General features: G+C 46.9%; 1 protein-coding gene and 1 long non-coding RNA gene across 2 annotated transcripts in view; one reads left to right on the top strand and one right to left on the bottom strand.

Moving 5' to 3' along the window:
* Nucleotides 1–1,891: 1,891 nt before the first annotated feature.
* Nucleotides 1,892–6,203, bottom strand: LOC129151809 (uncharacterized). Its single transcript, XR_008558450.1, has 3 exons — nt 6,141–6,203; nt 4,684–4,769; nt 1,892–2,032 (listed from the first exon to the last, which is right to left on the bottom strand). It is a non-coding gene; the product is annotated as an uncharacterized LOC129151809 (long non-coding RNA).
* A 3,912-nt stretch (nt 6,204–10,115) lies between these two features.
* IL1RL2 (interleukin 1 receptor like 2) overlaps nt 10,116–22,331 on the top strand; it is a 51,008-nt gene continuing 38,792 nt past the window's right edge. Inside the window, exons 1-4 of the mRNA XM_054728020.1 lie at nt 10,116–10,233; nt 11,445–11,511; nt 12,252–12,483; nt 13,587–13,782. Of these exons, the coding sequence (XP_054583995.1) occupies nt 11,451–11,511; nt 12,252–12,483; nt 13,587–13,782 (489 nt within the window). The 5' untranslated portion in view covers nt 10,116–10,233; nt 11,445–11,450. The remainder of the gene's footprint in view (nt 10,234–11,444; nt 11,512–12,251; nt 12,484–13,586; nt 13,783–22,331) is intronic.

Genomic DNA, 22,331 nt, shown 5'->3' on the forward strand with positions numbered 1-22,331 from the left:
GGTAACCCATTCATTATTTAATAATATACTATTTAGCCTTCATGTGTTTGAGTGTTTTTACTGTAGTTGATTTCTAATTTCATTCCTCTGTGACCTGAGAAGATGCTTGATATGATTTCAATCTTCTTGAACTTGTAGAAACTTGTTTTGCATCCTAACATGTGGTCTGTCTTTGAGAATGACCCATGTGAACTTGAGAAGAATGTATATTCTGCAGCTTTGGGGTGAAATGCTCTATAAATGTCAATTAAATCCTTCTGATCCAATGTGTCCTTTAGAGTCACTGTTTCATGGTTAATTTTTTGTCTAGAAGATCTATCCAGTGAAGTCAGCATGGTGTTAAAGTGCCCTACTCTACTATGACTGTATTGCTGTTGATCTCTCCTTTTAAATCCTCCAGAAGTTTTTAAAATATATTTAGGTGCTCCTGTATTGGTCACATATATGTATACCAGGGTTATATCCTCTTGTTGGATCGATCCCTTTAATATTATGTTGTGACCTTTGTTGTCTCTTGTGATGGCCTTCATTTTGAAGTCTATTTTGTCAGATATGAGTATTGCTACTCCAGCTTTTTTTTTTTTTCCCATGGAAAATTTTTTTCCATCCTTTCATTCTCATCCTGTGTGAGATTTTTGTTCTGAGGTGGGTCTCTCTTGTAGACAGCATATACTTGGGTCATGTTTTCTTACCCATTCAGCTACCCTATGTGTTTTATTATAGCATTTAATCCATTTACACTTAAGGTTATTATTAATAGGTACTTATTTATTGCCATTTTAATTCTGTATGCCTACATTTCTCTCTATATGTATTCTTCTCATTGCAGCAGTCTCCTTAGCATTTTTGCAATGCTGATTTGGTGGTGATAAACTTCTTTAGCCTTATTTTTTGTCTAGGAAGCTCTTTGTTTCACCATCTATTTTAGTCCCGGGAAAGTGTCTAGAATACGCTGTCTTCTAATTCACTTTTGGTGGATATAATAATCTTGGTTTCATATCCTTGCTTTCTATTACCTTTATTACTTCATGCCATTTCCTTCTGGCCTGTAGTTTCTGATGAGAAATCAGCTGACAGCCTTATGGGAGCTCCTTTGTAGGTAACAAATTGCTTTTCTCTTGCTGCCTTTAAGATTCTCTCTTTGTCTTTAATTTTTGGCATTTTAATTATGATGTGTCTTGGCATGGGCCTGTTTGGGTTCTTCTTGCTTGGGACTCTCTATGCCTCCTGTACTTGTGTGACTTTTTACACCAGCAGGTTGGGGGTTTCTGCCATTATTTCTTCAAACATGTTCTCTATCCCTTGCTTACTGTTTTCTCCTTCTGGTATACCTGCTATGCAAATATTGTCATATTTCACATTGTTCCTCAGCTCCCTTAACCTATTAACTTCCACCATCCTCACACACCACAATATTTTGAATTTAATTTAAAAAATCATCTGACTCTGGAGTTGAATAAAGGATGTCATCTTTTTCTTCTTGTGAGGTGCTTGGTTTGATTATTTCTTCATCTGATGCCATTTATGGGGATTGAATTTTATTTGCACAATATAATATATTAGAGGCCCGGTGTATGAAATTTGTACACTGGGGGGTGGGGGGAGGTCCCTCAGCCTGGCCTGTGCCCTCTCACAGTCCAAGAGCCCCATGATCAATTGTCCCCACAGAGGGAGGCCCCGCCCACCTGCCCACCGCAGCCCGCCTGTCTGTGGCCTGGGCCTTCCTCAACAGGGCAATCATGGGACGATGGCTGCACCCCTAACCAATAGCATCGCATCCACCTTGGCTGGCCTGGTGCCAGTAGGTGTCATAGCGTGGTCATCCAGACAGTTGTTCTGCTGTTCGGTTGTTCAGTTGATTTGCATATTATGTTTTTATTATTATGGATTACAACAATAAATTCAATAATAAAATAATGATAATTTTCAATTCTACAGAAATATCAACAAAAGTGAACGCGAAATAAAAATAAACCACCGACAGGAAAAGGCTCGAAAACACTAAATTTTGTTGATGCTCCAAAGACGAAATCTGTAAAAAAATAATGAAGAATGCACACCATATTTACCATTTTAGGTGTGAAATTCATGATAACAAAAACAAATCTCAAGTGTCACAGTGAACAACATCAAAAAAACCTCAAGTGTCGCAGTGTTTATCTCTCGCGCATCTGAGTGGCAGCCCTATATCGATATTAGAATTTCTTCCATATGCGCTGGAATATTTACTTATTTAAGTTACAATAATTTTCTTTACAAACCCAGAGATGTCACTAACAAGTCTGATTTTAAAATTGGGCGACCAGAATTGATGTGCTAGGTGTGCGGCTATGACACATGTGGTGTGTGGGGAAGGTCCGCTGCTTGTGTCTATAGATGCTTATGACGTACAATGGGTTAACTGCCCTCCTGTTTTTTGTTTTTTTCTTTTTGGTTCTCTGGTTGAGTGATTTTTTTCTAGAATACCCTGTCTTCTAATTCACTGGTCTGATCATCTGCTTCCCCTAATCTGCTGTGTATTCCTTCCAATGTGTTCTTTATTTGTGCTATGTCATTCTTTATTTCCGACTGTTCTTTTTTCACAGTTACTACATCTTTTCTCATGTTGTTGAGCATCTTTGCCATCATTATACTAAACTCTATATCTGATAAATTTCTTATCTTTATTTCGTTTATTTCTTCTTCTGGAGAATTCTCTTGTTCTTCCATTTGGGTTATTTTTGCCTTCCAATTTTGGATGCCTGTTTGGGTTTGTGTCTATGTATTAGGTAGATCTGCTATGACTCCCAACCTCTAGGGCAGGACCATGTCAGACGCTGTTTCTGATTAGATCCCCTGGATCCCCTGGATCCCCTCTTTGGAGTTATCAGCAAACCACAGCTTGTGGCTCCCTCTGCCGGGCCGAGTGCCTTTGGAAAGGACCAAGCAGGTTCTGCTTTTCTTAGCTCTGGGCCCAGAAGGAGAGCAGGCAAAGACTCAAAGCCTCCAGACACCCACCTCTGTCTGCAGTCTGATTGTTATTCTCAGAGTCTTAATTTGGCTCCGGTTATAGAGCACAGGGTATTCCAACAGGGGGGGTAACTGCCTTTCTCCAGGCAAAAACCGTCTGGATAACAAAGGTCTGCCTGAGAAAGATGTCCTCCAAAGTGTGAAGGAATGACTCAGCACAGGAAACGGGCTGCCCTCTGAGCTTCACCCCAGGCCCCCAACCCTGAACTCTCCTCACACAGCTTCAGTCCACTCTGCTCTCCCTTTGTCGGAGCCCAAGGTGACTAGCTGCACACCAAATATTTTGCATTGGCCCTTTAAGAGGGTGCCTGCATTTCTAGTCATCTCTGTCCGAACCCCTGCTGCTTTTCACAGCCAGATGTTCTGTGGGTTTCTTTTTCAGTCCTCAGTGGGAACCCCCCACAGCTAAGATAGCCCTCTGGACCTCCAGCTGCTGTCTGTGGGAGCCCGGCCAGCCTCCCCCCCCCCCGCCCTTCTGCATTTCCTACCAGACTCTGTGCAGTCTCCACTTTCCATCCTTGACTACCAGGTTCTCTCCAGCTAATCTTCAGTTGATTTTTCAGGGTGATTTTTCTGTATTTTGGTTGTATTTCCAGTTTAGACCTGGGAGAGTGTTAGTGTAGCTTATACTTACTCTGCTGCCATTTTTTTCCCCTTTATTGATTAAGGTATTACATAGTGTCCTTATTCCCTCATTGTTCCCTCCCCACTCTGCTGCCATTTTTAGTCTCTCCCTAGTATTCTTTCATTTAAAAGAAAAGTGTTAGTTCTATCTCCCCTTCCACATGAATCAATTCTAGATTTCTATCTTTGAGCTCACAAGTTATGTCTTTCATATGATCTGCTTCATCTCATTTATTAAATTCTTCAGCTTCAAAATTTATGTTTAGTTACTTTTTAGATTTTTAATATCTCTGTAAAGGGCTCATCTTCATTCATTGTATTCCTGAGCTCGCTGAGCTGCCTTTTTCAGTTTTTTTTGTATCCTGTTGAGTTTCTTTATTCCTGCTATTTGGAATTCTCTATCATTTATATCACATCTTCCATGGCTTTGAGTTTGGTTTCTAGAGAATTGGCATTGCTTTCTGCAATACTGTGTCATCTCTGTTCAAAGTGAGTCGACGCATCTGAAGTAGTGAACACTTTTCTTATTTAGGTACCATTTTGTTTTTAAGGATTTAGCAGATTGATAAAGGTCTTTTCATTTGCTTCCCAGTAGATGGTGCCATAGTGCAACTTTTAGTTTTCTCTTATTTGTGTGCTGCTTGTGTCTCTGAGTTCCCTGGCTGCCTGGGTGACCAAGGTGATGGGTAACCCAGATGTGTCTGGGTTGCCTGGGTCTTGGGGCACCACCAGCATAACGGGAGGGGGATGTGGCAGGTGTGTGGGTGTGGAGGAGCTGAGTTTGCCACCCTGCCATGCTGCTACCCTGGTTTCCATGGCCACTGCTGCCAGGCTCTCTGGTGATGTGAGCAGCAGAAGGGCACTGGGTCCTGTGCGCGGACACTATCTGCCCTGCTCACTCTTTGCTGGGCGGTGGTGCAGGTGCTGTCCACCAACTCCTTTGCTATCATGTTTGCTGGGGCTGAGGCTGAGCCAATCGAACTGGGGAGACAGGCTTCGTCTTTGTCCTTCCCCCTCCCCCGCCCCCACGACGTGTGCCCAAACACCTACCTTCAGAGGCAGTGCTGTGTGGGTCTTTCGTGCGGCTCCATGTCCTGAGCAGAGGAGCCTCTGTTGGGTTAGAAATGTCCAACTAGCTGTAGATTGAAAGGGAGATACAGAAGGGTCATCTCACTTCCCCACGATGGTACTCATGTCATTCTGTCTATTCTATTGTTGATGGCAACTTGGGTAAATTCTAGTTTTTTAATTTTATGAATACTACTGCCATGAGCATTCTAGCAAATATCTCTTTTGTTGAATATCCTAGTATGTATGCATTTCTATCTGGTGTATCCCTCAGGGACCGGCTGAGTTAGCTGGAGTAGAAAATAGCAAATCATTTTCCTAAGTGCTGCGTGTGACAGCTCCAGTCATTCCATGTTCTCTACACTTGGTATTGTCAGTCTTTGTAACTCACCGTTTTAGTGGGATTTTAATCATCAGCATGATATTTTCAAAGGTAAATTAGATTATATCTCTTTTATGCTTTAAACTGCCTAACAGGTTTTAATTTTGCCTAGAATAAAATCCAATCTTTTTATTGCCCGCAGGCCCTGGGCTTCCTCCTGCCTCGGTGACTGTATCCATCAACACTCCTGCTCAGTCACTGTATTCCACAGACTTCATTTCTGTTACTTTAAATTTTCCAAATTTTCTTCCTTCCGAGAGTTTTTGTTTCTCCTGTGAGGAGAGCTCTTCATCCGTGCGCTTATGCGCCTGGTGGCTCCCATCACTCAGCCTCAGCTGCGCTGTGAGTCGGCAGGAGAGCCTCCCCACACCCTCGCTACCCCTTCATCAGATTCCGTATCTTCCATGTCTAACTAACCTGAAATCTTCTCTTTAGAGTTTCTTGTTCAGTGTCCCCCCTCCCTACACCTTCCCTTCCCCGCTCCACAGGCTCAGCTCTAGACTGTAAGCTCTGAGGAGGCCTCCCCTCTTCAGCTTGGCTTCTGGCACCCAGAGTGCCCGGCACATGGGAGGAATGTACAAATACGCGAGTGAATGAATGGACTGAAGATGGAAGTTGAGGGAGAAATTAGGCCTAGAACCTCAGGAAACCAAATGCTTTTAGCATCATTCTTCTGTCACTCCTGTACATCTTACATCTCTAGAAGTTCATTCATTTCAGCAATGAAAGTATGCTATAGAGGAAAAATGTGAGGACAGAGAGCCTTAAAGGTGTAGAGAACTTCGTGGAGCCCCAACCTCCCAGGCCAGCCTGATAGCCGTTTGTGGAACATTTGACCACGACATGCAAACATATTTCTGCTTCATTCTCACTATAAACTTTCTCTTTAGAGTTGGGAAAGCACTGATATTTAGTTAAAACAAATAAAAGGTACTATGTATAAAATATACATCCATGTATCCCATCGCTAATATAAATAATTGCCCCGCTGCTCTTCTGAATATGTATCACATCCTGGGTTGAGGATCAAATAGATTGAAGGTAAAATTCCACAAACCTGAACTCAGCAACGTCTCCAGCACACAGAGGTAGTGCTTTATGCCTGCTCTCGGGAGGAGGCAGTGACCTACTGAGGAAGTTGCTTCACTTCATAAAAAACATAAATCAATGGAAAGAGTCCATCACCCATTGCTGTGACTAACAGCGTAAAGGACCCATCCCTTGTGACTAATAGCATAAGCTTCTAAGAATATTTGCATTGCAAAAACATCTGCAATTGGAAAGATTGTGACAGGAGGAGTTGGTGAGAAGATGATGATAAAGAGGTCTGGTTCATCGGGGATCTATAACATCAGACACTCTGCTAAGGAAGTTTCACAAATGTCACCTCTGAAAAGTGGGCCTACTCACCTCAGTCTTGTAAGTAAGAGGTACTGCTGGTGTGCGCTCCTGACAGGGAGAGGACCAGGAGGCATGTCTGCATATCCCTTGGAAGGCACCCTCATGAGACATCAGGGGTAGAACTCAGTGAGTTTTCTACAAACTACTGAGAGGAAGACAAACCAAGTGGGCAAAAGGGCAAACATATGAGAAGGAATTTCATACAGGGAACACACATGTGGCCAAAGATGTCCCACCTGAGTAGTAAATAGTGGAATACAAAACAAAATCAGACGATAGCTTTTACATCTTTGGGCTGACAAAACTAGCAACAGGTAACAGTGTGACATGACCAAATATGTTGGCAAGCACATGAAGCGGGAACCCTTATCCTCCAAAGGACACAGATGTGGAGAAAAATCAGGGATATTCTAACATAATTGAAGACACACCTACCAATGATCCGCAATTTCACTCACTAGCCAACCTCTGAAAACCCACACAGAGAACATTACAGAAACCTGCACTATAGCACTACTTTTAAGAGCAACATATAAATTTGAAACATCTTAAATGTCCAAAGGCGATGGATATATAAATGGGGTCTAGTTATGCAGTGGAATGCGATTCATATTCCAAGTGAACGAGAGCTACACTCCTCCAAGTGCTTGGTCTCACAAATAGAATGCTGAGTGAGAAAAAGCAAGTTACCAGTGTAGAGCAGAGTTGTGTAAAGACAAACAACAATACTTTGTATTGCTTAAGGAACACACACACACACACACACACACACACACACACATATCCTTCCTACCTAATAAAAGAGTAATATGCAAATTAACCATCACTTCGCAACAAAATGGCAGCGCCCATAGCCACAAGATGGCGGCGCCCAGTCCTCTTAGCCCTGCCGGAGTCCCCAAGTCTGCCCAGTGGTGGCAGTCCAGATTGTCTAGCTGGGAGGCGCCTGCCCCCCACGCAGCGATCCCTTTCCAGTGGCGGCAGCCCGGGGTATCCGGCTGGGAGGTGCCAGCGCCCAGCACGATCCCGGCCAGTGGTGGCAGCCAGGGCTGGAGTCTCAGGCCGGCAGGGCCGGGCACCCCCACTGCGCAATCACCCGGCCAACGGCGGCAGCCTGGGCTGGGGTCTCAGCCTGGCCAGGGTCCGAACCCCTTCTAGTGGTGGCAGCCTGGGGTCTCAACCATTGAGTCACACCAGCCAGGCAGATATGGAGGAATTTTAAATGTTTCTTTTTTTATAATATATATTTTATTGATTTTTTACAGAGAGGAAGGGAAAGGGATAGAGAACTAGAAACATCAACGAGAGAGAAACATCAATCAGCTGCCTCCTGCACACTCCCCACTGGGTATGTGCCCCCAACCAAGGTACATGCCCTTGACAAGAATTGAACCTGGGACCCTTGAGTCTGCAGGCCAGTGCTCCATCCACTGAGCCAAACCATTTAGGACTGTCCAATATGCTAAAGAAAAAACCCTATCTAATAAAGAGGGAGTATGCAAGGGAGGGCATTTGGGGGTGACTGGGGTTTCAGGGGAGGGCAGTTGGGGACAATCAGGCTGGCAGGGGAGTGATTAGGGGGTGATCAGGCTGGCAGGCAGAAGCGGTTAGGGGCAATTAGGAAGGCAGGCAAGTAGTTGGGAGCCAGCAGTCCTAGATTGTGAAAGGGATGTCCGACTGCCTGTTTAGGCCCGATCCCACGAATTGGGCCTAAACAGGCAGTCGGACATTGCCCAAGGGGTCCCAGATTGGAGAGGGTGCAGGTTGGGCTGAGGGACAACCCCCCCTCCCGTGCACGAATTTCATGCACCGGGCCTCTAGTTTTAAGATAATAAGCACCAAGCTGAGGATAGCACATTTAGTAGGTGGGAGAGGTATATAGAGAAAAACTGCTAATTCTTATTTCTGCTGCTGGGTCTTGCTTACATAATGTATGCCCTGTTTTGAGTTATTTAGCTCTTAAATATTGTATGATACACGTTTAAAAACATCAAAAGTGAAAATTAGAGAGAAAAAATAAAGAATTCAATTTAGGGAATTTCAGCATAAAACAGCATTTCCTTGGGGTCAGAACAAAGCAAACCTGAGCTTCTGCACCGGGACCTCCATAAATAAATTCTGTTTGAATTCCTTCCTTCCCCTTCTCCTTGCAAACAATGCTCCAGCTTCTCCGATTTCTCCAAGGTAATTGAGAACCTGTCCTAAGTTTTGGTCTTTGGTTTTTCAATTGCAAAGTTCACAGTCCCCAAGTGATAGGTCCATAGCTTCACCAGCAAAGTAAAATGTCAGAAATATCCAATAAGAGAGAGGTGGAAGGGCTGGGATGGCCCTTAACTTCCTACACTTTGGGGCGCCTGTACTGATTAGACTTGGCACACACACTCACCCTCAAACCACAGCAGCAAGGTGGGGCACAAGTTTGTCTCTTCATAACGTAGAAACTGAAAAGGACAAAATAAAAGATTCTGCTTATAACAACAGCTGTAAGTGAAGGTGCTTGACTGTTTTGCTAATAACGCTGTTGTTTTGTTCTGGGTGGGCGTTCGCCTTGTGCGGTGAGTGTGCAGAGGAAGCTCACCTGGCCGGAGGTTAGGGCCCAGAAGGAAGGCCCCCTTACAGTCCCGGAGGCGTTCTCTCCAGGGCGGGGCGCGGCAGGGCTACAGGGCGTGTTCCCTCCCAAGAAATCAGATGCGGAAGCAGATTCGAGAGCCCTGCTTTCTTCTAGGTTAGACATTAAAGAGATTTCCAAATATTGCACATGGGTATGCAGTGGTTTGTAGAACAGTGTCATTTTTCTCAGTCTGTTTGTTTTGGAAAGTATAGTTATTTTTCATAAAATGTCTGATATTTATGATCTTATGCACATATAGTGCATTTTTATTGTTACTATTTAAAATGGATAAAGTAATGTTCAAACACTCTCTGCTTAATTTCTAATACAGCAAGTAATGACGGGCACACCCGCAGACACCAAGCGCGGGCCTCGGGAACCGGACCGCGTGGCCTTCGCAAGCCGCTGGCCACAGCCCGGGGCGCCTGTTCCTCCTCTGCGCCCAGGGACAGCCTGGCCGGGAAGGCCTCTCGCTCTCTAATCCTCACCTGAGAATATGCTTTTATTGATTTTTTCTTTTTTTTACAGAGAGAGAGAGAGAGAGAGAGAGAGAGAGAGAGAGAGAGAGAGAGGAAGAAACAGGGATGTGAGAGAGCACCGTGGATCGGGTGCCCAAAGCGGGTGGCGGGATAGAGCCACCGCCTAGGTCTGTGCCCCGCTGGGGGTTGAACCGCATCCGCTGTGGTGCACGGACGGACGGTGCTGCAGCCCCGAGCCCGGCCCGGCCCGGCCCGCAGGGACACCCTGAATAATGATCACATTTTACATCCCCTGCGGCAGCCCTGCTCCACCTTTCGGACCCGAGCCGTCTGTGCTCCAGGGCTGGGGGTCACCCTGGCTGCCCGCGTCCCCGGTTACCGAGCGCGGCTCCACCGGGGCCGGGCCGGGCTGCAGGGCATCGCGCAGCGCGGAGGACGGAGCGGAACCCGCTGCGGCAGGGACTCCCGGGCGGCCAGGCAGCCTCGGACCCGCCCCGCGCGAGGCCGCGCCTCCCCGCGCGCCGAGGTGCCCGCCCCGCCCGCGGCGGCGGTGGCGGGGAGCAGCCGGCTGGAGGTGCCCGCCGTCCCGACCGGAGCCAGCTCCGCGCGCCCCAGCCCCAGGCTCCGGTCCGCCCGGTGACAGCCGCGGGGGCGCCCAGGTAGGTGTGCGGGGAACAAGGTGGCGAAACGTGTGCGACCTGAGGCCAAAGGTCGGACCCGAGCGGCTTCCCACCAGCTGGGAGACCGGCGTCTGCCTGCCCTCCCGCCGGCCCCTCCCAGGTGGCCCTCACTGGTCTCCCAGGTGGCCCTCACTGGTCTCCCAGGTGGCCCTCACTGGCCCCTCCCAGGTGGCCCTCACTGGTCTCCCAGGCGGCCCTCACTGGCCCCTCCCAGGTGGCCCTCACTGGTCTCCCAGGCGGCCCTCACTGGCTCCTCCCAGGTGGCCCTCACTGGTCTCCCAGGTGGCCCTCACTGGCCCCTCCCAGGTGGCCCTCACTGGTCTCCCAGGTGGCCCTCACTGGCCCCTCCCAGGTGGCCCTCACTGGTCTCCCAGGTGGCCCTCACTGGCCCCTCCCAGGTGGCCCTCACTGGCCCCCCCCCCAGGTGGCTCTTACGGGCTCCTCCCAGGTGGCCCTCACTGGTCTCCCAGGTGGCCCTCACTGGCCCCTCCCAGGTGGCCCTCACTGGTCTCCCAGGTGGCCCTCACTGGCCCCTCCCAGGTGGCCCTCACTGGCCCCCCCCCCAGGTGGCTCTTACGGGCTCCTCCCAGGTGGCCCTCACTGGTCTCCCAGGTGGCCCTCACTGGTCTCCCAGGTGGCCCTCACTGGTCTCCCAGGTGGCCCTCACTGGCTCCCCCCCCCAGGCGGCCCTCACTGGCCCCTCACGGGCCCCTCCCAGGTGGATCTCACCTGCTCCCAGGTGGGCCGGGCTGGGATCTGGGTTCAGGCCTGCGGACCTGAGGCCTCAGGCGCAGGGGAGGCCACGCACCACGCACAGGGGAGCCGGACCCTCAGGGCTGAGGCGGCTGGGGGCGAGCCTCCCACGGAGGATGCCCATCCCACCTCGCTGCTGCCGGGGGAAGGGGTACCGCCTCCTCCCCAGGAAGCAATGGCGCTCCCTGGAGAGGGGCCCGCTCCTGCCCCCACTGCGCCCCTCCCCCCTGCCCCCGCCCCGCTGACCAAGGATCCTCCACCCAGATCCTGAAGGTCGGCCCCAGGATAGGAAAGGGCAGGGAGGGTACACGCGGGGCCACAGGTGGAGGGCACCCCAGGAGGAAGGGAAGGCCAGTGGCTGACATGGGATCATGGGATCTCCGAGGTTCAGAGGTCGCCGGAGCCGGCCCCTGCCACCCACCCCTCTTTCCCCGCAGCCTGCTATGGGGGTGCCGTCCCTGCTGCTGTGCCTGTCCATGGCCCTCCCACTGCTTCTCGGCGCAGGTATGTGGGCTTTGCCTGGGCCTCCGGCCACCTCACCACATGTCCCTGCGGCCCCGCCCGCCTGGTGTGTGGACCTGGTGTGTGTGTGTGTGTGTGTGTGTGTGTGTGTGTGTGTGCGGGGGGGGGGGAGCTCTGAGCTGTGCAGCTCACCTTTCCCAGGGGACCAGGCAGGGGTCTGCGGAGTGGGAGCTTCCCTTCCAACGCCCGATGCTCGGCCCCAGAGGTCCCCTAGAGCTTCGAGGTGACTTAGGAGAGGAGGAGGGTTAGGCAAAGTTGCAAGTCCAGACTTGGGTTCAAAGGTGACATGGATGTAGTGCTGTCTATGTATTGTGACAGGGCCGTTCTACCACCCATGGTCAACGCGAACTAAGCAATTTGGTGGAAAGGAACTTTAAAGTGAGCGGACTTTTAAACCAAATAGCTGGTGACAGAAAACAGGACAAGGAGGGCTGAGAGCAGGAAGGTTTCCCCTGAGGGGAGGGGAAGAATGAAGGCCTTCCAAAGGAAGGGAAAGAGGGGTTCATTCCAGAGGCTGAAGAGGGGAGGAGGCAGGAATTCAGTCCTATGGACACACCCAGAGGCCTTTCAATTCTGCTTTCACATCAACACACTATTTTGGGGAAACTCCCACACTGAGAAAGCTCTCAAATGAAATTGGCTGGGAATTGACACATTTGTTAAACTATTAATAAATGACAGCAAGTTCTCCTTCATGATTGCTTTTCCCTTCCTCTCCCTAGATGAATGCCAGGACATCCGTGTGCTAACCGAGGCACCTTCAGCAAATCAGCCTTTTGCCTTTAACTGCTCATTCCCTCTGCTGACTTCCAAAGCACGTGTGACGTGGTACAGACACCCTAGCAAAGTCCCCGTCTCCACCAACACTCAGGCCAGGATCCACCAGGAGCAGAGCTGGATCCTGTTCCTCCCCGTGGCCTGGGGGGACTCGGGGACCTACCAGTGTGTTATAAAGTAAGTCCCTCCCTTAATTAGCACTAGCACACTCTCTCTCTCACTTACATGTTATAATTACATGTCTATAATTCCCTTAGGGAAATTCTTAATAAATTCTTAAGAACTTAAAAACTCAATGAGAAGAATAAAATATAGTTTTATAGTTGTTGTAAAACAGTTTCCAATGAAAACATTTTAAAGCAGAGAAGATTTGTAAATCAGTTGTTAGAACATGAAATACAGCTTTTCCCGTGGAAATGATGCCACAGCCAGACCAACTTCCAACGCTGGTGTCTCCCAGTGTTATTGTCGCTGCCCTCTTTCTCCGCCTGCCGGCGTGCTTGTGATAGACAACTGTCCAGAGGGGCCCAGCCTCCTTTAGCCCCGTTTTGTAAGGCATCTGCTATGGAAATGGAACAGCGACAAGCACCGATCCTGTCCCAGGCCCAGTGTGCCCTGTGCTGGAAGCCGCACTGAGTGAATGAAGAACAGCTCGGGTGGGAGACAGCTGAGCGGTGGGGCCCGCGGTGAGCTGGAAGCATGCCTCACTGAAGGCGGCAGTCTATTTTCCAGTTTTCCGAGGAAACGTGAAAATCAGTGTGTGTGTAACTTTTCAATAGCTTTGTGTGCGTGGCCTAAATAAAACACACCTTTGGACCCAATTTTGCCCCAGGGCCCCATTTTGTGACCTTCCTTTACTGACATGCGTGTACATGAGCTGAACGAATGCACTGACCTCCCTGAGGCTTGGTTCTCTTATCTGCAGAATGGGACGCGTGGCAGCCTGGTAGGACTGAAGTGAAGTGAGCTGAGGTCATGGGAAGTAGGCGCCTCCGAAAGGAAGCTGCATTCCCTCTCATTCTGTTTCTGTGGCATCTGCTGGTCCCTTTCCGTGCCCGGCTCTGACTCATGCCGATTCCTCATTTTCACACGTCAGACCGACCTACGGGACAAAATCAGCGCTTCCCCAGGGGTTTGGTGGCCCGGGTGCTGCGCTGGTCCTGCTGGAGGCGGTGCGTTTGCTCTGTGCCTCGAGGAGGATTTGCACGTATTTGAAGATGACCGGCATCATTTGGCTCTGTGATTGTTTCATGAGGGTCCACTCTGTTATTTTCCTACAGTGATACAGACATGTGTCTCCGAGTACATGTAAACCTAACTGTGTTTGAAAAATACGGGTGTCGCATTTCCAGAAACCGTCCAATGAGTTTACCAGGCGGGCACGAACAGATACTGCATTTCGGGAAAGATGACAGCCTGACGTGTCATCTGAATTTCCCGAAGAGTTGTGTTCTGGACTCAGTAAAGTGGTATAAGGTAAAAAAATAAAAGGATTTTCCTATTAATACTTTCTCTTCTTTTCTTTAAAACCCACTTGTTTTTTCAATTTAAGTTGTATTTTTAAGGCAAAATTTGTAAAGAGATTGTGTATCTCAGACAGATTTGTTAGCTAATTGCCATTGCCAATCTTATCTGCTAATTATTTATGTTTAAATTTATAGTTATTATAGCTTTGTAATATTTTATTATTTGTATCATCCACCTCCCCCCTACCATCCTTCCTTTTCAGACCATCCTTGGCTATTTCTCTTTTCTAACAGATTAATTAATTGATTTGTTTGAATGGGCCCTCACATGCACATGAGGCAATAATCACAGCACAACCCCCTGAAGTCTCCTTCCCACTCCTGATCCATGTGTGCCCTGGGCCCATGACCTCTCCCCCAACAAGTGGCTATTCTTATTAGTCCCATTAAGTGTGATGTTTGTTTTGGAGTTAAATGCCCTTTACCAGATTAAGGAAGTTCTAGTTCGCTTGAAATCATATTATGAATGGACTAGAGGCCCGTTGCACGATATTCGTGCAAGAATGGGCCTTTCTTCCCCTGGCTTTGCTCATGGCTGCCTGGGAGCCGGCAAGTCCTCACTCCCAGCCAGAGCACCACTCCTATAGCTCCCTCCCCCCTTCCCCCTCATGGCAGGTGTCCCGCCCCGCTCGACCACTCTGCGCCTACATATGCAAATTAACCCACCATCTTTGTCAGGTTAATTTGCATACTCACTCCTTATTGGCCATGGGCATAGCAGAGGTATGGTCAATTTACATGTTTGTCTATTATTATGTAAGATTAGAGGCTCGGTGCATGAATTTGTGCATGGGTGAGGTCCGGCCAGCCTGGCCAGGGGGAGGGGACATGGGCGGTTGGCCGGCCTGCCTGCTGGTCGAACTCCTAGTCAAGGGGACAATTTGCACATTAGCCTTTTATTATATAGGATGTTAAATTTTATCTGCCTTTCCTAATTATTAGATACTAGAGGCCCGGTGCATGAAAATTCATGCACTGGAGAGGCGGGTCCCTCAACCTGGCCTGCCCCCTCTCACAGTCCGGGAGCCCTCAGGGGCAGGAGGCAACCCGGAGATCAGGGCAAGGCGATGCCCCATCACACCACTGCTGCTGCTACTGCTGGCAGCACAAGCCTTGGCCAGCCCTGGTTACCTGAGCCTTGGGCGGCCCTGGGCGGCTGGGGGTCTGAGGGGACTGGGGTACTTCAGAGGCAGGTGCACAGCATGGCCAGGCCCACCCCCTTGCCACATGCCTGCTACCCCGGCAGGGCTGAGGGGACTGGGCGCCACCATTTTGTGGCTGTGGGCACTGCCATATTTTAGGGCGGGGCAGTCAGTTAGCATATTCCCTCCTTATTGGCTGTGGGTGCCGCCATCTTTGAGGATGGGACAGTCAATTAGCATACACCCTCCTTATTGGCTGTGGGCACCGGCCATCTTTGTGACAGTGTGAGGGTCAATTAGCATATTCCCTCTTTATTAGACAGGATTTTTTTCTTTTTACTCTGTTACTGTACTGAATAACAGGAACTGATTTGTGAATGTTATAACAATGTTGCATTACTGGATTAATCTAAATTGGTGTGTAACCCTTTTTATATGTTGCCTTATTTGGCTTGCCTGATTAGTTAAAAATTTTTTCATCTAAATCATAAAGTGGTTGATTTGTAATTTTTGTTGCCTCTTTGTCCTTGTCAAATTTTGGTATAAAGGATATGCTGACCTTGGAAAATAACTTGGGAAGTAATCTTTACTTTCTTCTGGAATGTTTAAGATTGATTTTATTTCTTCTGCTACATGCTTTTAGTGTTTACAGTGAAGTTATGTAAGACTGGGACTTCCTTTGAGGGAAGGTTTTCAATTATAGAATTCAGTGTCCTTAATTATAGAACCACTCAGATGCCTTACCTCTTCTTACAGCAAACTAGCACATTGTGCTTGCTTAGGAATTTTCATTTTATCTTTATAATTTTTAAATTATTGAGCTAAAATTGTTCAAAATATACTCTTATTACCTTTTTAATGTTTGTAGGATTTGAGGTGATGTCTCTTTTTTCATATCTGGTGTCATATTTCTCTCTCTCTCTCACTCTGTCTCTCTCTATGTCTGTCTCTGTTGTTTTGTTTTGTTGATGACTCCTGCCAGGGGTTTATCAACTTGAATAGTTTTTTCAAAGCGCTAACTTTGTTAACTCTGTTTCATTAATTTCTGCTGTCATTTAGGCTCCCCCTCCCCACACCCCCTGTTTTCTAGGGTTTTAATTTGCTGTTATTTTAATAACTTTATGAGATGGATTTTTGGATCATCCTATATAATAAAGAGCTAATATGCTAATTAGACTGAACAGCAGAATGACCATCCAGACAAAGCCGGGGCTGTGAGGGCTGAGCCTCTTGCACGGGTTTCATGCATTGGGCCTCTAGTTCATTATAAGCCTTCTTCTTTTATACTATATGCAATCAAAGTCATTTTTCTTTAAATTCATTTTTAGCTGCTTTCTACACTTTTGATATATAGTATATTCTTATCATTCAGTTAAAAGTATTTTCTAATTTCTAATGTTATTTCTTCTTTGAACTCTGTATTATTTTTAAGAATTGCCTAATTTGCAAATATAGTGGATTTTAGTTGTTGTTAATCCTCACCTAAGGATATGTTTTTCCATTGCTTTTTCAGAGAGTGAAAGGAAGGGAGGGAGGGGGAGAGAGAGAGAAACATCGGTGTGAGAGAGCCACATTGACTGGTTGCCTCTCACACGCCCCAATTAGGGGAAGGGAGTGAACCTACAACCCAGGTTTGTGCCCTTCACTGGGAGTCGAACCCATGACCCTTTGTTGTGTGGGCCGATGCTCTAACCGCTTAGAACACCAAGCCAGGGCAATATAGTGGATTTTTAAAAAGTTACTTTTCTGTTTGTGGTAGTAAGCTTAATTGCACTGTGGCAGAGAATCTACTCTGTATGTTGTAAATAGTTTGAAATTTGGTGAGACTGCCTTCAAGTTCCACGTTTGTAAATGCCTCAGGCTTATTCAAAAGAATGAGAGCGCTGCATTTTGGGTTTGTTAATTCTGTTATTCACGTCTACAATGCACTTCCCGCCTTGCCTTCTTTTAGTTCCTTAGAAAGAGATGCAGAAGTAACCTCGGTGGTTGTAGGTTTTGGAGTGTGGCTCACCCACTTCTGAAGCCCAGCCAGACTTCTCGGAAACCAATGTCCACTTCCCTCTCGTGGCTCCTAGACTCTGCTCCTCAGGCCTCTGGCCTCCGCCGCTGCCTCGCAGCCCCTCCTGGCACCAGTGTGACCAGGTAGGGGCCTCACAGAGGACTCCGGCTTGACCTGCACCTGCTGAGATCATAGACGTGAAAGCAGTGACATTTGAGAGGCAGATTTTTAGCATCAATTCTGCCGATACCCCAGTGTCAAGATGCAGATGCATTGCACCTGAATTTCTCACTTAGAAAATAAATGAGAGTTTGGACCATGTGATTTCAGAAGGCTTTCCAAACCCCACGGCCACTAGCCTGAGGGAAAACCCATTCCCGCCCACTCCCGTGTGATCAGAGTTAGAGGAGCTGGGCGATGGTTAGCAGTCTCGCAGTGTTATAACCCTTACCTCTACTTAAAAGGAATGTCAATTTCTGTAAGACACGGAGACGAACCCAGGGCGCAGTGATTGGCCTACATGGGCATCGCCTTTAACCTACGGGTCTTTTTAAAATCAGGTGCTTGGCCTCTTCTCTGCTGCCGAACCAGGTTATGCGCGAGGGAGACTCAGACATATTTCATTCTGAAATAACCACTCCGCCTGAGAAGACAGGAGGAAGCTAGGAGGCAGGGAATATAAGAAGGAGGGACCATTCTCCAGTGTCAACCTGTGCAGACCCAGCGACCTCAGTTATGGCTCTGTTTTTGCCACTAACTAGTTACTGTGGGTCACCCTTGGGCCGCAGTGTTTTCATCTGTAAAATGAGAGGGTTGGAATAAATTGTGAAAATATTTAGAGCTTATTATCTGCCTGGTGTCGTGCCAGGCACTGGGGATGTAATGATGAGAGAGAGCCCTCGCCTTCCAATAGTGATAGTTTACCAGAAGGGCAGACAAGCAAATGGAACAGTTTCATTATAGCACGAGGTGAGCACAAAGGAGGCAACGTAAGATCAGTCACAGGACTTTCTGAGGAAATGCTTCTGGGGGAGGTGGCTGCTGAGTGTTTACAGAATGATTGACAGCTAACCTGGGGGGAAAGGAAGGGAGGATGGGAATTGAAGGGAACAGTATGTGAAAAGGTACCAATGAGAAAGGGAATGGTTTGGGTATTGATTAGTTTCGGGTACATGGAAGCGTGGGTTGAGGTGGTATTAGGAGTAGGAGACCTTGCATGCTAACTTACACACCGCCTTTCCCACTCACAGTATTTTTTAAAATATATTTTATTGATGTTTTTATAGAGAGGAATTGAGAGGGATAGAGAGTTAGAAACATCGATGAGAGAAAAACATCGATCAGCTGCCTTCTGCAGACCTCCCACTGGGGATGTGCCCGCAACCAAGGTATGTGCCCTTGACCGGAATCGAACCTGGGACCTTTCAGTCCATAGGCCGATGCTCTATCCACTGAGCCAAACCGGTTTCGGCCCTCCCACGGGGATGCCCTCCCTCAGGGATGCTCTCCCACAGTGCTCAGCCTGCTGCGGGCAGGGACCACAGGACTGACCTGGTGCGGGTTTGCAGGGTGGATACGCTGGCAGGCAAAGGGCTACAGAGTTCAGTGACTGAAAGGGCGGTGATTAAAATCGTAGCCACCAGGAGTCTAGGTTGGTTTAGAAAGGAAACAATGCCAGAAGGAAACTAGAAATTAGGAGAAAATAAAGGGTTAAGGGGACTGATTCAAATTAAGATAAAACATTGGATTAGATGCATAGAAATTCAGGTAGGAAATATGGCAGATATGGTGGCCACACTCTCCGTCCATGGTGAGCCTCTTTCCACCAGAGACCAGAGAGCTGAAAGTAAGACAGAGCAGCCAACACACCTGCGCCTCCCAGGCTGCCTGCAGCTGCGGTCCTGGAGGCGACGCGTGTGTCCCTGGCTTCCCCGGAGGCCGGAGGCCGGCGTGAGGGTGGCGAGCTTCCTGCGGCCGCCCGGGCTGCGCAGCAGTGGGCAGAGGCTGTGCATGTGCCTCCGGAGTTATTGGTTGGGCTGGCTCCACCAGATGTGACGTGATTTCACACGGGACAGCGGCAGAGCAGCCGCTCCTGGTCTCTGGCTTGCAGCTGGTGTATTTCCAACCTGGGTCCCGCCGTCATGATTGTGGTAGAGGTAGCAGCTGTTGTATGAGCTGGTTCCACAGTGTGGTGCTGGAGCAAACCTCACTCCCCGAGTACTTCTTAATGTTTTGTAATCGCCTAACATCCTGTATTGAATCCTTTTCTGCCTGAAATAGCCAGAATGCTTTTTGTTTCTTCCAACTAAATCCAGTCTGAGAGCTGGGACCTCATCGAGTTTTAAAGATTAAATGAAATAATCTATCCACTAAGCATTTAGTTCACTGTGGGCACATAGTAATTATTTTAAGAAACATTATTAGATATTATTATTTAGTAAAAATGAAGGGATGAAGAGGTGGCATAATAAAAATTATAATCAGAATGGTATATTTGTTTTTAAGAATTTAGAGACATAGTAGTTATAGACAAAGACAAAGTTCAAGTTGTGGCTGGGAGAATTGAGGACTGGGAGGGATAAAGGTTGTCCTTGAAATTGAAGGGGTTATGGGGAGAAGGTTTGGACATTAAAACATCCATTTTTATAAATAGATAGAGAAGTGCTTACACTTGGAAAAGCAGTATGTCTCCATTTTTTTCGGTTCCAAATTACTCCTCAATGCAACAATGTCCTCTTCACTACTGTGTGGAATCTGTAATGTGAGGTCACCACTGGCTTTCCTGCTGCCAAATCTAACATTTATTTTCAATCCTAAGCTTGATATCCTAGTAGTATTCATCACTGCTGAACATTCTTGCCAGCTAAGAACTCTCTCTTGTATTCTACATGAGACTCATTGTTTTTTAAAAATCTCTGATCCCCCAAACCCCCCATTCTTTCCTTAGCAACCATCACTGGATTCTCATCCTCTAAGGCCATGATTTTGAGGTTTCAATTTCAGCCATGGTCATCTTCTATTCTTGCCTTGATTACATTCAAATGGGAATGGCTCATGGAACCATTCATACACAGAGGGCTCCCAACCCTTTCTCCCACTTTGATCTTTCTCTCAACCTCCAGATGCTTTGTCCAATGGCCTAACATGTATTCCTCTCGGACATTTCCATCCATAACTCAACCATTGCCACCATATGTAGAGCCACTTTTGTCTCACCCCCAAATCTGGTCCTTCTTTTGTATTTTATTTACATTCTTTCTCCTATCTAATAACACATTCGCATAACCAAAATGGGGTCATGAAAATCCTGTTCTCTCTCCATATTGCAAATTTGTCACTGAATTCTATGGATCAGAATTGCTTAAAGTCATTGTTTTTGTGTTCTCTTCTTGCTGTCATTACCGTACTGCCTTAGTTCATGCTCTGTTTAGCCTTAGTTTATGGAAATAACATTCTAAATTTTTTCTAGTTTTTTTGATCATCCATCTTTAATCCTTTCCCACACAACCAGATAGATTACTCTCAAATACAAGTTTAATAATCTTATTCCCTTGCTTAGAAGGCTTCCAAAGAGCATCCCTTTCCATGGTTTCCGATGACAGCCCTGCCTGTCCCACTGGGTTCATCTTCACACTCTCCCACAGTCACTGTTGTATTGTTAGTCAGTGAGCTGGACAAGACGCCTTAATGAGCCAGTTAGGGAGGAATCATCTTTATTGCACACAGGTTCGGAGCAGAATACGTCTGTCAAATTCTGAACAAACACAGGAAGGAGTATTCCCTTTTTATATCCTTCAGGGTCTTTGTGTAAGTTATTTTTGCAGATAGCTTGTAACCTTGAATACATATCAAATCTATACAGACACCAGTAACCTTGAGTACATATCATATCTATATAGACACCTGGCATCAGTATCAGCGTATCAGCCCCTTATGTTAGAGGGCTAGCTTGCAAGGTCAGACATATCTTTTCTATTATTCAAGCTAAAAAACAAAGTTATATTTTACAGAATAAGAGACTTTCTAAAAATAATATACTTGACTGAAAGAGCAAAGGGACTATCTAAAAATAGCATAGAATTTCAAACAGCAGTTTTTCCAAAGGAGGGATTATTATGCTTCACCACATCTCAGTCAGAGCTCTGGGCTATTTTATGCCTCAGAACCATTGTACACACTGGGCCAGAAGTGTTCTTTTTAGTGCTCGAAGTATGAAACACATTAAAATGTTGGCCATTATTATGAATTTTTAAATTTTAAATCTTATTAGTGAGCTATCACCCAAGAATTGTTAAATAAAAATCAAAGCCTTATGATAATTTAGACTCTAAAATAATGCTTTATATTAGAGGCCATCCTAGTTACCATAAAAGGATAGAATGGCTCTTAAGCTAGCAAGGCTAAACTTAAATATGGTTAAATATTTGTGCATCCTGAAAGAAAGAATGAGCCCATTGCAAAGGGGATGGCTCAGGCATGGGAACATAGAAAGCGAGGCCAGGCACTGTGCCTCTCTAAGCCCACGTAGGGGAGAGGTTTCCTGTGATAATAATGTAATTTTTTAAATGTATGAAATGATTATTGTGTGAATGTTTGTTGTATGGAAATTTTTTAATATTTTGTAACTTCCAAAATTAATGAATATTTCATTATTTTGATGTAAAAGTTCTGAGCCTTTAAAGTGTAAATGTCTTGCTCTCAGCATAAGGCACATCGCTTGGCTTACACTGATAAGGACACAAGTTGTTTATCATGGTCTATATAATCTTGAGATCGTTTTTAGTTGAGGTTTCTTGCCCGATAGGAGGAGGACTCCATGTCACTTCGAGAGACAAGTCCTTGATTGTTTTGTTGTGTGAGTCTGAATCCATTGCGGTCGCTTGTCTGTTTTGTTTTGTTGTTTGCCTTTTAGTGTGAATCGCTGGGTGGCTTTGCTGGAGGTTGGGGCCTATTAGAAATAGGTAAATACATCTTGTGTGATTGTGTATTAATTCTGTCTGTGTGTCATGTGTTCTGGTTTAGCTCAGCTGTCTAGACATTGAAGCACCAGGGGATAGGCCGTTACTGCTGACTCCTGGTCACCTGCGTTTGTCCCACTGAGTCTAGACAGATAATCAATTGAGGCCTAATTGGGACATTTCCACAGACCAGAGATTCCAGCTTTTTCTGCTTCTTCTCGAAGAAGGTGACATCACACTATCAGAGTCTGATGCTTTCCCCTCTCTGACTCTCATCCACTCCCGTCCCATGGGTAAGCCATTGTCCAGTTACAGCTTAGTTTCCCATGAAGATGTTTATAGAGCAATAATGGAAGACTTCTAGGAAGTTGTAGTTTACATGGTAAGTAAGCGAATGCTT

Source organism: Eptesicus fuscus, chromosome 16 (genome assembly GCF_027574615.1).
Source record: "Eptesicus fuscus isolate TK198812 chromosome 16, DD_ASM_mEF_20220401, whole genome shotgun sequence".
Lineage (NCBI taxonomy): Eukaryota > Metazoa > Chordata > Mammalia > Chiroptera > Vespertilionidae > Eptesicus > Eptesicus fuscus.